At 45.2% G+C, this 14362-nt stretch overlaps 1 protein-coding gene across 1 annotated transcript in view; it reads right to left on the reverse strand.

Moving 5' to 3' along the window:
- eif6 (eukaryotic translation initiation factor 6) overlaps positions 1 to 714 on the reverse strand; it is an 81553-nt gene extending 80839 nt beyond the window's left edge. Inside the window, exon 1 of the mRNA XM_060836601.1 lies at positions 576 to 714. Coding sequence (XP_060692584.1) covers positions 576 to 682 — 107 coding nt within the window. The 5' untranslated portion in view covers positions 683 to 714. The remainder of the gene's footprint in view (positions 1 to 575) is intronic.
- Positions 715 to 14362: the final 13648 nt, after the last annotated feature.

Below are 14362 nucleotides of genomic sequence, written 5' to 3' on the forward strand. Positions count from 1 at the left end.
AAGAGGGAACGGAAACATCCAGCTGGCCGGGCCCCCCTCTTCTCCTTCCCCCACCCCCGGGTACCCCTCTTCCCCTCCCTCCTCCCCCTCCTCTCTTCTCCCCCTCCCGTCTCCCCTCCCCCACCCCCGGGCCCTCCTCTTCCCGTTTCCCCTCCCCCACCCCCGGGCCCTCTCTACTTCCCCCCTTCCCCTCCCCCCCGGGCCCCCTCTACTTTTCCTCTTCCCCCATTCCCGGGCCCCCCCTCTTCCCCTTCCCCCACCCCCGGGTCTCCCTTCCCCGTTCCCCGTCCCCCGTCCCCCACCCTCGGGCTCGGGCTCGGGCTCGGGCTCGGGCTCGGGCTCGGGCTCGGGCTCGGGCTCCCCTCTTCTCACTCCTCCCCCACCCCCGGGTCCCCCTCTCCCGTCTCCCCTCCCCCACCCCCAGGCCTCCCTCTTCCCGTCTCCCCTCCCCCACCCCCCCCCCCACCCCCGGGTTCCCGTCTCCCCTCCCCCACCCCCCCCCCCACCCCCGGGTTCCCGTCTCCCCTCCCCCACCCCCGGCTCCCCCTCTTCCCGCTCCCCTCCCCCGCGCTCACCCGTAGAAGTTCTCGGACCCTCCCACCGCCACCAGGCAGTATGTGTTGGTGAGTTTGACGAAGCAGCCGACCTCGTTGTTGTTCTCGAAAGATGCTCTGACCGCCATCACGCAAGGTCAAGGGTCACACTGAATTCTCCCGGCAACGTGGTCCGCACTTCCGATATCTCACTTCCGTTTCCTCACAAACGGCCCCGCCCCGACACAAACCGGAAGTGGCCGCATTGAGCTTCCGGCGTGAGGAGTCGCGGGTTGAGCTGCTTCAGAGTCAGGCAAGAGCCGTCAGTGAATGCCCTCACACACCACTCTGTGTGTGTGATATAAAATACCCCTCGTGTGCTTTTAAAAATGTGCTTCTCTTACCTTCAACATATGTTCCCTAGTCTTGAACTCCCTACTCTGGGGAAAATACCTTTTTTTATTCGCCTGATGTATGCCCCTCATGATTTTGTAAACCTGGATAAGGTCACCTCTCAATCTACATTCCAATGAAAAAAGCCCCAAACTATTTATAACTCAAAACCTGCCTTCCCAGCAATATCCTGGTAAATCTTCCTGAACCCTGTCCAGTTAATAATGTCCTTCCTATTACAGGGTGATCAGAACTGCACACAGTCCCCTAGAAGAGGCCTCACCAATGTCCTCAACATGATGTTCCAACTCTATACTCAAAGGTCTGAATGAAGGCAAGTGTGCTAACTGCCTTCTTAACCAGCCTGTCTACCTGTGATGTGAACTTCACAGAATTATGCTCCCAAACATCTGGGTCTCTCTAATCAACAACATTACCCAAGGCCTTACCATTAATTATATAAGATTAGATTACTGACAGTGTGGAAACAGGCCCTTCGGCCCAACAAGTCCACACCAACCCGCCACCCACCCATTCCCCTACATTTACCCCATATCTAACACTACGGGCAATTTAGCATGGCCAATTCACCTGACCCGCACATCTTTGGACTGTGGGAGGAAACTGGAGCACCCGGAGGAAACCCACACTGACACAACGTGCAAACTCCACACAGTCAGTCACCTGAGTCGGGAATTGAACCCGGGTCTCTGGCGCTGTGAGGCAGCAGTGCTAATCACTGTGCCACCATGCCGCCCACAAAGGTAGTATAAGTACGACCCTTGTTTGATTTACCAAATGCAATAACTCACATGTATCCAAATTAAATTCCATCTGCTACTCCTCAGCCCATTGCCCCAATTGAGCAAGATCTCTTTGTAATACTAGATAAGCTTCTTCACTGTCCATTATGCCACCAATGTTGATGTAATCTGCAAACTTACTAAACATGCCTCCTATATTCTCATCCAAATCAGTTATATAAATGACAAACAAAAGCGGAACCAGTACTGATCCTTGTGGAATACTGCTGGTCACAGGCCTTTAGTCCAAAACAAATGTGCATTACTACCCTCTGTCTTCTGCCATCAAGTCAATTTTGCATCCAATTAGCAAGCTCTCCCTGAATCCCATGTGATCTAACTTTACTAATTAGTTTACCTTGTGGAACCTTGTCAAAGGCTTTACTAAAGTTAGCGAGTTTTGAGAAGATTTGTAGCTCAGGTTGAGGGCCAGGCCACCAGCGCTTCATCTGGAGGCTCACTGAAGATGAAATATCTGAAAATGAACCTTCCAGCTCAGTGAGCAAATCTACATCCCACTTTAGGAAAGACCACGTAGACAACACCTACCACTCAGCACTTGTAATGTTTTTTGTCACTTCCTTAATTGAAGACAGGGTGGTGATGAATGAGAGGTCTTGCATTTTGGTAAATCAAACAAGGGTAGAATGTATACAAGTAATGGTAGGGCCCTGGGCAGTATTGTCAACAACAGGTACTTAATTCTTTGAAATTTGCGTGACAGGTAGATAGGTTGGTCAAAAAGCATTTAGCACATTTGCCTTCATTCAGACCATGTCAAACAGGATTTCCCTTTCACAAAACCATGTTGACTATCCATAATCAGTCTTTGCCTCTCCAAATGCATGTAAGTCCTATCTTTCAGAATCATCTGCAACAACTTACCCACCATCGATGTCAGACTCACTAGTTCTACAGTTCCCAGGCTTCTCCTTACAGCCTTACTTAAATAAAGGCACAACATTAGCTCCCCTCCAGTCCCCCAGCACCTTACCCGTGATTATAGATATACAAATATTGGTATTAGGGGGCCTGCATTTTTTTTCCATGACTTTCCACGATGTCCTGGAATAGACTTAATCAAGTCTCAGACATTTATTCACCTTTATGTTTTCTAAGATTTCTAACACCACCTGTTCTATAATGTGAATTATTTTCAAAACATCAATATTTATTTCCCCGAGTTCTCTAGCCCCCATTTATAGAGTCATAGGGTCTGTTTGCATGCTTTTCAGCTCTTCAGTCCAACTCATCCATTCTGATCAGATATCCTAAATTAATCTAGTCCCGTTTGCCAGCACTTATCCTTCTAAACTCTTCTATTCATCTACCCATCCAGATGCCTTTTAAATGCTGTAATTGGACTAGTCTCCACCATTTCCTCTGGCAGCTCATTCCATATATGCACCTCCCTCTGTGTGAAAATGTTGCCCCTTCAGTCCCTTTTAAATCTTTCCCCCTTCACCTTAAACTCATAGTCTCTAGTTTTGGGAATTCCCTACCTGGGGAAAAGACCTTGGCTATTCACCCTATCCATGCCCCTCATGATTTCATAAACTTCTATTAGGTCACTCCTCAGCCTCTGACACCCCAGGGAAAAAAGCCCCAGCCTATTCAGCCTTTCTCTATAGCTCAAGCCGTCCAACCCTGGTAACATCTTTGTAAATCTTTTTTTGAACCCTTTCAAGTTTCACACAACATATTTCTTTGTCCACAGGAGAAACAGATATGAAATGCTCATCACCTGAAGTTAAACACACTGACAAATTTGTTGATCTTTTAGGGGCCCTATTCTCTCTCTCTTGACTTGTTCTTTTGCTCTTAATGTATTTATAGAATCTCTTTGGATTATCCATAACCTTATCTGCCAAGGCTACCTCATATCCTTTCTCTGCCTCCTGAATTCCCTCTTAACAATACCCCTACACACTTTATACTCTTCAAGAGATTCATATGATCCCAGTTGTTTAGATCGCTTCCTTATATGACTCTTCCTTATTCTTGACTAGAACCTCAATATCTTTATTCATCCATCTTCCCTATTCTTACCAACATGACCTATTGTTCCCACCCCTCAGAGCTGTACCATTGAGCCTGTATTGTCTATCTGTGTTTCTTCTACCAAAATGCATTAGTTCATATGACTTACTTCAGATGTCAATGTCCATCTGAAGTCGCTCAGCAACATCCTCACAGTTCATTATTCTCTCTAGCTTAGTATCCTCTTCAAATGTAGAGATTTTCCCCTCAATACCCATCTCCAAATCGTTTATATAAATCAGAAAAACCAAAGGTCCCACCACTTTCAACTTGTGTCCAATCCCAGAAATGCCTGTCTATGCCAACCCTCTGTTTCCTGTCTTGTAGCCAACTTCTAATCTTTGCTGTCAACAATCCATCAATTCCAAACATTTCGAATTTGCTGCCCAACCTGCCATATGGTTGTGTATCAAATGTTTTCTGAAGGTTCAAATATACAACATCCACAGCACTACCTTCATCCACTTTCTGTGTTACTTCATCAAAGAACTCAATTAAATTTGTCAAACATGACCTACCATGACAAAGTCATGTTAACTATCTAGTATTAATTTATTTTTCTGTAAGTATATATTTACCTTATCTCATATTATGGCCTCCATCAGTTTTTCCACTATTGATGTCAAGCATTTTGACTATAAGCTGGTGTTGTGTGATTTTTGCCTTGTATAAGAACAGTTCTGTGTTTAAAACCGGACGCATCAGAAATCTACAGGATTCTGAAATTGATGTGGAGCCTCCGTGACATAAGTCAGCAGAAAATGAAGCAAACACTCTGTGTCTGTGGATTGGTTAATATTTCAGCGTTAAGCTCTTGTAAAGAAATGCAAGCTAAAACATTAGATGATAACTTCCCTCTTCTGTGATATTTATTATATTGGATAGCCTGAAAACCAATCGATAAAATTTTGTAGATTGGTGAAAGATACAAAATTAATTTCACTCGAGCATTCAAACCAAAACTCCAGTAACAATCATGTAGATTTGGACCCCATTTACCAATCTCTCATAAAAAGAACTGGAAATGATATCATTCACCACCACAGACCCAGACACATAAATAACAAATGGGACAGAACACCAGCGCTTCATTGGAGGCTCACTGATGATGTTATCTAGCATGGTGACAAAACATACTCAGTAGCAGTAGATTAGATTAGATTACTTACAGTGTGGAAACAGGCCCTTCAGCCCAACAAGTCCACACCGACCCGCCGAAGCGCAACCCACCCAAACCCCTACATTTACCCCTTACCTAACACTACGGGCAATTTAGCATGGCCAATTCACCTGACCCGCACATCTTTGGACTGTGGGAGGAAACCGGAGCACCCGGAGGAAACCCACGCAGACACGGGGAGAATGCGCAAACTCCACACAGTCAGTCGCCTGAGTCGGGAATTGAACCCAGGTCTCAGGCGCTGTGAGGCAGCAGTGCTAACCACTGTGCCACCGTGCCGCCCAAACCTTCTGAGAACAACCTTCCAGCTCAGAGAGCAAACTTACAACCTGGTCTTTTATACTCGTTAGTAGTTGTTATAGTGTAGTTGTTGGTTTGTGGGCTATCATGATACCTAGGGGTCAGGTGGTCATTTCCAATATGTCCTTGATGTATGGCAGGATAACCAGTGTATCTGGACATGTGTCTTCCTGTTGTGTAGGTACTGGTGGACTATGCTTTTTGGGTCGCCATTGTTTTTGAAGACGCTGTATAGGTGTTTTTCTTCGGCTTCGTGCAGCTCTGGGGTGCTGTAGTGTGTTACAGCTCACTTAAACAGTGTTCTAATGCAACTTTGTTTGTGGGTGTTGGGATGGTTGCAGTTGTAATTGTGTATTTGATCTGTGTGGGTGATCTTCCTGTATACACTGGGGTGGAGCTTACCGTTGGCCTTGTGTTCAACTATAATGTCCAGGAAGGGAAGTCGGTTGTTCTCTTCTTTGGTGAAGTTTATATTGGTGAGGATGTTGAGGGTATCAACATCTTTACCTACAGCTGGGAGCAAATGTCTAAGTTGGGAGAGCAGTCTCACAGACTGGTCAAGCAACAACCTGGCATACTCACACAGTCATATCAGCACCAGCATCACCATCCCTGTTGTGACCTGTCCCACTGGTAGGACACACCCCAGCAGAGGTAGCAGCACCATGATATACAGTCAAGAGAGAGTAATTCTGGGAGTTCTCAACATTGGCTCTGGACCCCCTGAATTCTCATGGCTTCAGATCAAAGACAAGTAAGGAAACCTGCTGATTACCACATATAGCCTTCTCACTCCCCCTCAGCTAATAAATCAGTGCTCCATGTTGTACAAAACTTGGAGGAAGCACTGAGGAGGACAAGGGCACAGAATGTAGTCTGGGTGGAGGATTTCAAAGTCTATTACCAAGAGTGGCCCAGCACCAGCACTCCTGATCAAACTGGATGGGTCCTAAAGGACATAACTGCTAGACTGTGTCTGTAGCAGGTGGCAAGGGAATCAATAAGAGGGAAAAACATACTTGACCTTATCCTCATCAACCTGTCTACCACAGATATATCTGTTGAAGATAGTATCGGGATGAGTGAATATCCTCCATCGTGTTATGTGGCACTATCACTGTGCTAAATAGGATAGATTTCAAACAAATTATGCCTGGGTGTCCATAAGGTGCAGAATCATAATATAACCTCTTGGCCCAGCATACCCCTGCCCCCACTCTACCATGACCATCAAGCCAGGGGATCAACCCTGTTCAATGGAGAGTGCAGGAGGGCACACCAGGAGCAGCAACCAGGCAGACCTGAAGATGAGGTGTCAACCTGGTGAAGCCACCAAACAGGACTACTCACCTGTCACATCCAGTTATGAAAGGTGGTTGATGTATGATCTGATTGAGGAGAAAGTAAAGGTTAAATCAATTTAGTCTAATAGGAAGAACCAGCAAGGCCAGGTTAATACACACAGTGGGACTGGCAATCTTAAGTTTACTTATTTTAATGCAAGGAGTGTAACAAATAAAGGAGATGAGTATAGAGCCTGGATTAGTACATGGGACCATGATGTTGTACCCATTACAGAAACTTGGCTGAGAGAAGGGCAGGACTAGCAGCTTAACGATCCAGGGATTAGATGTTTCAGGGTGATAGAGAGGGATGTAAAAGGGCTGAGGGAAATGCATTACTAATTAAGGTGATGTCACAGATGTACTGAGAGAGGAAATTTTGGAGGGTTCATCTAGTCACTATGATGGGGTTATACTATAGGCCTCCCAATAGCCAGCAGGAATTAGAGAAATAGATATGTAAGCAGATTATTGAAAGATGAAACAAAAACAGGGTTGTGGTGTGGGTGATTTTAACTTCACAAATACTGACAGGGACTCCTTTAGTCAGTGGCATAGATGGGGCAGAATTAGTTAGGTGCATCCAGGAGGGTTTCTTGAAACAACTTGTAGGTAGTCCAACTAGGGAAAGGCCCTATTGGACCTTGTACTGGGATTGAGGCTGACCATGTGTTCAAGGTTTCAGTCAGGGAGCATTATGGGAACAGTGGTCATAATTCCATAAGTTTTAAAATAGGTATGGATAAGGATAAGAGTAGTCCTCAGATAAAAGTGCTAAATGGGGAAACACTCATTACAACAGTATTAGGCAGGAACTGGAGAGATGATATGGAGTGTGGCTCTGTTTGAGAGTAAACCAACAGTGAAGCAGGGTTTTGACACAGAGGGTGGTAGGTAGCTGGAAAGCACTGCCAGGGGAGGTGACAGCCACATTTAAGAGACATTTAGTTGGACACACCAACAGGCAGGAAATAGAGGGATACGACCCATGTGCAGGCAGGTGGGATGAGTTTAGGGTTGTATCATGGTCAGCACCAGATATGGTGGGCCGAAGGGCCTGTTCCTGTTTTGGACTTATCTAGGTTCTGTATTCAATGTTGAAAAAGAGTAACTTAAAATAAATAGGGCAGTCGGCCTAACTGGAGAGATTTATCAAAGAACCAGCATGAGATGAAGGGCTCAATGGCCTCCACCAGATTTGCACTTTTCTATAATTCTGTGAAAATCACACTGATCCCAATATTGCACAAATCCCAGCTCCCGTGTGATGTTCCTATTATTTCTTTGTCGCACCTACCGATGTGTTTTTGAGGGAACTCACTCCATCTTCATTTAAAATTGTATGGAAAGGAAGGATCACATAACACCTTCTCAGTCTAGCTTCTCCTGGTTTAACTGCAGAAAGAGGACCACATATACCAGAGATACACTCGATACTTTAGAGATTGCTGCACTAACGAGAGTTAGGGCACACCGCACTGTCAGTGGGTCAGTGCTGAGGGAGTGCCGCACTGTCGGAGGGTCAGTGCTGAGGGAGTGCCGCACTGTGGGAGGGTCAGTGCTGAGGGAGTGCCGCACTGTCGGAGGGTCAGTGCTGAGGGAGTGCCGCACTGTCGGAGGGTCAGTGCTGAGGGAGTGCCGCACTGTGGGAGGGTCAGTGCTGAGGGAGTGCCGCACTGTCGGAGGGTCAGTGCTGAGGGAGTGCCGCACTGTCGGAGGGTCAGTGCTGAAGGAATGCTGCACTTTAAGAGGGTCAGTACTGAGGGGATGCCACACCGTCAGAGGGTCACTATTAAAGGAGTGCCACAATGTCGGAGGGTCAGTACTGAGGGAGCGCCGCACTGTTGGTGGGTCAGTACTGAGGGAGCTCCACACTGTCGGAAGGTCACTACTGAGGGAGCGGTGCAATGTCGGAGGGTCAGTGCTGAGGGAGTACCCCACTGTCGGAGGGTCAGTGCTGAAGGAGTGCTGCGCTTTCAGAGAGTCAGTACTGAGGGAGTGCCACACTGTCGGAGAGTCGGTGCTGAGGGAGTGCTGCACTGTCAGTGGGTCAGTACTGAGGGAGCACTGCACTGTAGTTGGGTCAGTGCTGAGGGAACAGGCACTGTTGGAGGGTCAGTGCTGAGGGAACGGGCTCTGTTGGAGGGTCAGTGCTGAGGGAGTACCCCACTGTCGGAGGGTCAGTGCTGAAGGAGTGCTGCGCTTTCAGAGAGTCAGTACTGAGGGGGTGCCACACTGTCGGAGAGTCGGTGCTGAGGGAGTGCTGCACTGTCGGAGGGTCGGCACTGAGGGAGCACTGCACTGTTGGAGGGTCAGTACTGAGGGAGTGCCACAATGTCGGAGGGTCAGTACTGAGGGAACATCGCACTGCCAGAGGGTCAGTACTGAGAAAGTGCCTCGCTGTTGGAGGGTCAGTAGTGACGGAGCACCACAATGTCGGTGGGTCAGTGCTGAAGGAGTACGCACTGTCGCAGAGTCAGTACTGAGGGAACATCGTGCTGCCAGAGGGTCAGTGTTGAGGGAGTGCTGCATTTCTGGGGAGGCAGTGCTGAGGAATTGACTAATTGTCAGAGAAGCAATACCATTCTACAGTCTTACACCACATAGTTTCTGCAGTCCAAAATCCCTGAGTTCATACTGCTTCATCTTAAATTTCAGTTGCCATCTGTCTTCCCATCTGTCCCTGTGCACAGACAGTCTGTTAATGCCTTCCTTACCAGTTGCTACTATTGTGTGTCATCTGAAAACTGGAATTTTGTACTGTCCTCCAAATTTACCCACTTGGACAATCATGGATTACTAAACGAGAACAATATGTTTGAGTAATTTGACAGGGAATTGCAGGGTATCTGGAGCCATTCTAATACTGTTGGCTGTGTGACTATTGCAAAATTATCTGAAGAATGAAGAAAGTAACCATTGTGTCATTGACTGGTTTAGTGACCGGGGAAGGAGGGTATACACTCGACTTCACAATCCTGTTGTTTTTAATAAATATTAGTGATTCAGACTTGCTACATGGCACAAGTTCAAAACTTGCAAAGGATTCAAAGCCTGGAAAGTAGTAAAAGAGATAGACATAAACTTGGAGAGAGAGAGAGAGAGAAGCTTGATGGAGTGGACAGGAAAGTATTCACTAATCTACACTGGCTCCTCATTGAGCTGTTGTGTGACCAGCAAATCCCACTAGCCATTGCACCTTGCTATCATCTCAAGCATCATTACCTTTTACAATACATATATCCCTCTGAGTCTGGTGCCTCAGCATTCCTGATTTTAACTTCTCTTCCTTTGACAGTCAAACCTTGAGCTGCATGGATCCCAAGCTATGGAATTTCCTCCATATCCAGCCTCAGCAGAGACTTTGTGGTAGAGACTTCCTGATTTCTATTCTCTTGTATGTAAGGAAATGCTACATCACTCCATGCGCCCCCCCCCCCCCCCCCCCACCTTCCACACATACACACACACCCCCCAACACTCTCATACACACCCCAACACTTACACACATACCCCCACATCACGCACGTAGATGGACAGATACACACTCCACACCCCAACACTCACACAAACACCCCCACATCACACATAGACACACAGATACACACAAACACCCCCACATCACACACATAGATAGACATACACACACGTACCCCAACACTCACACAGACACCCCCACATCACACACATAGATAGACATACACACACGTACCCCAACACTCACACCGACACCCCCACATCACATGCACAGATAGAAAGATACACACACACACACTCACACATCCCAAAACTCTCACAAACACCCCCACATCATACACATAGATAGACAGATACACACACATACCTACACCTCAACACTCACATAAACACCCCCACATCACACACACAGATAGACAGGTACACACGCCCCAACACTCACACAAACACCCCCACATCACAGACATAGACAGATAGATACTCACACACACACAAACTCCCCACATCCCATACACACACACACACACATATCTCCGTCTATTCTGTCAAATCCGTTAATCATCTTAAACACCTCAATTAGACCATCCCTTAATCTTTGCAACTCAGTGGAACACAAGTCCTATGTGTGTGACCTGCCCTAGAATATAACCGATGTATCTCTGAGAATTTCTCATTTTGTATTATGTTAAGATCAACCCACTCACACTACACAATAGCTCGACTGGCTGCTGCCAAATAGAGCTTTTTGTCCACTCTAAGAGTTTGGCCATAACCAGGTTTTCTGGATGGCAATGAGGGATCCATTACAATATGACCACTTTTCCAAATGATTGTTGCCACTTCAGAATGGTCTGAGAGACTGACGAGCATTCATTAAACAAGACTTCGGAGAGAATGACCGGTCCCTGTTGAACTAGATTTTCCAGTGACCAGTTTTCATTGAACTGGACATCAGGAAGAGTGACCAGGAAGTTGTACCGGACACCAAATAATCATTCCATTTTGGAGAGAAAAGGGACTGTGTGAGGATGAATATCAGTGAAGTCTGTTGATAACTGTAATCCCAGTGATATTGACAGCAGCAGACGGATGCTGAGAAACCAATATTTTTGGCATGGTGTTCAATGCAGCTTTTCTGTTGAAGGTTTGATATAATTTGTTAGCGGACTGCGAGCTTGTTGCTGTCACATAAGGCATTGTTTTGACTGATTGAGGAAAGCTGGAGTAAGGGGATTTGCCTGTGCAGCTGGTTAAACACTGTCTTTTTATCTCTGGGATCTGGGAATAAACTCAACTCCAGAATGAAATCTGTACTGTCTGTACAGATCTGGTTTCAGACAAATCTAACTTAGTTTCTGGTGACTTTAGACTTTTGCTTTTGTTACATCCAGACCTAAGGGATCTAATGGTGAGTAATTATCCTCTTCCCAAAAAGAATGTCTGGAATAAAAATAAAGACCTGGTTCAGTGCCCTTCTCCTTGTTTCAGGTTCTGTTTCAAGGACGTCAGGCACAGGTCACTTAGTCTGGTGTGATGTACAAGAAAGCTTTCGGTTCCGGTAGATGGCAACTCCCATTACTGAAGAACTGCTGGGGGGAATAGATTACATCCTTCCATCTGAGAAGTAAAATTACCCCACTGTCTTCCTGAAAAATCCTACCTCAAGCTGCAATAAGATTCTTACTAAGGCTGGAGGATCATGCTGGGGCTACCTCCACACACATCCATAGCCTCTCAATTGTTAGTGCAGAATGTGATCTTGGCTTCTCATTGCTTTTATTCACTTGGAACTGAGCCAGACAGACCACCGTAGTCAGCCTCATCTTCAGTCCTCAGTCTGTGCTCTGTTATGTCTTAGGGGAGCAGCATTAATGGTTCTTCAGTTGGTCTTGATGACCTGGGTTAGGAAATGTGATCAAACAAATCATAAAAAGATCAATAGCCGTTAATTAGTTTGGTTTGAGAGATGGAACATTATAATTTTCCAAATTTCCCTGCATTTATTGAGGTTCTAGTCAAGAATAAGAAGAATCATATATTAGATACAAACAACGATGTTCAAATTAATATCTTGAAGAGTATAAAAAATATAGGGGCATTCTTAAGAGGAGGTCAGGAGGCAGAAGGGGGACATGAGGTAGCCTTGGTAAGTGAAGCTAAGGATAATCCAAAGAGATTCTACAAGTACATTAAAAGCAAGAGAGAGAGTAGGTCCCCTTAAAGATCAAAGAGGTCACCTTTGTGTTGAATCTTAGGAGATGGGAGAGATATTAAATGAATGTTTTGCATCAGTTTTACTGCGGAGAAAGAAATCGATGGTCGAAAACTGGGGAAGTAAATATTGATGTTTTGAAATCAGTTGACATTACAGAGGAGGAAGAGCTGATGGTCTTCAAAAATATGAAGTTGGATAAATCTCCAGGATGTGATCTGGTGTATCACAGGATTTTGTAGGAAGTTAGGGAGGAAATTGCAGGGCTCCTTGCAGAAATATGTATATTGTCTATAATGACAAATGTATATCATCTATATGTCGTCTGTATATCGTCTATATGTATATCATCTGTAATGACAGATGTATATCATCTATATGTCGTCTGTATATCGTCTGTAATGACAAATGTATATTGTCTATATATCGTCTGTATATCGTCTATATGTATATGGTCTGTAATGGCAGATGTATATCGTCTATATGTCATCTATATATCGTCTATATGTATATCGTCTGTAACGACAGATGAGATCCCGAATGACTGGAGAGTGGCAAATGTTTTTTTCAGAAAGGATGTAAGGAGCAGCCTAGGAACTATTGACCTTGTCAGTCTGATATCGGTGGAGGGTAAGTTGTTGGAAGTGATTCTGAAAGATAGGATTTATATGCATTTGGAGAGGCCAGGAATGATTAGGGATAGGCAGCATGGTTGTGTGCGTGGGAAATCATGTCTCACAAACTTGATTGAGTTTTTTGAGGAAGTAACCAAGAAGATTGATGAGGGTGAAGCTGGTACGCATTGTTTACTTGGATTTTAGGAAAGCCTTTGACGTGGTTCCGCACGGTAGACTAATTAGTAACGTTAGATCACATGGGATTCAGGGTGAGTTTGCCAATTGGATACAAAATTGGCTTAATGCAGGAGGTTGAGTGTGATGGTGGAGGGTTGTTTTATGGACTGGAGCCTGTGACCAGCGATGTTCCACAGGGATCAGTGCTGCTTCCACTTTTGTTTGTCATCTATATAAATGATTTAAATGAGAATATAGAAAGCATAGTTAGTAAGTTTGTGGATGACACCAAGATTGGTGGTATCGTGGACAGTGAAAAAGGTAATCTGAGATTACAAAGAGATCTTGATTAATTGTGACAATATGCTAAAGAGTGACAAATGGAGTTTAATTTGGATAAATGTGAGGTACTGCATTTTGGTAAAAGAAATAAAGACAAGACATACACTTAAACGTAGGACCTTGGGTCGTGTTCACGAACAGAGAGACCCAGTGGTTCATATATAAATATGGTGGTTAAGAAGGTGTGAATTCTATCATGTAAGGTCACCAGTCCCTAGCTACACCTTTATCTCAAGTCCACTAATGAAGGCTCCCTCATTACTCATTACCAAATCCAGAATCGCCTATTTTCTAGTTGGCTAAACCACAAGCTGCTCCAAAAAAACCACCTTGTAGACATTCCAGAAATTTCTTTTCTTGGAGCAAATTACTGCCGAAGCTGGAATCTGTACTGAAAACAGAAAACGCTGGAGATCACACCAGGTCAGGTAACATCCATGGAGATAGAAAGCAAGCTAAAGTTTTGATCCTAGACTACTCTTCAGAGCTGATGAAGAGTCATCTAGACTTGAAATGTTAGCTTGCTCCCTCTTCATGGTTGCTGGCCAACCACTGTGATCTCCAGCATCTGTTGTTTTCAGTTATTTTTCTTGACATCTGCTACCAACGTGACTTTCCCAGTCCTCCTGCATATTGAAGTCCCCCATCATTATTGTAATAATGCCTTTCTTACATGTCATTTCTACCTCCTGCTTTATTTTCTGCCCCATATCCAAGGAAGGCTGTATACAACTCCCATCAGCGTCTGCTTCATTCAGTAATGAACACAAACAAGAAAGCAGAATACAGAATGACACCAGTCATAAAAACCAAACCAAAACAGAGAAAAGTTGAGCTGGGAGAACTGGCCACTCCCCTTTCATTGCAGAAGTGTGTTTTATTTAAATTTGAAAGCCTTCTGCCCAGGGCAATATCTGTTAGCTATTATCAAACTGGCCCATAAAC

This window comes from Hemiscyllium ocellatum, chromosome 15 (assembly GCF_020745735.1).
Source record: "Hemiscyllium ocellatum isolate sHemOce1 chromosome 15, sHemOce1.pat.X.cur, whole genome shotgun sequence".
NCBI lineage: Eukaryota > Metazoa > Chordata > Chondrichthyes > Orectolobiformes > Hemiscylliidae > Hemiscyllium > Hemiscyllium ocellatum.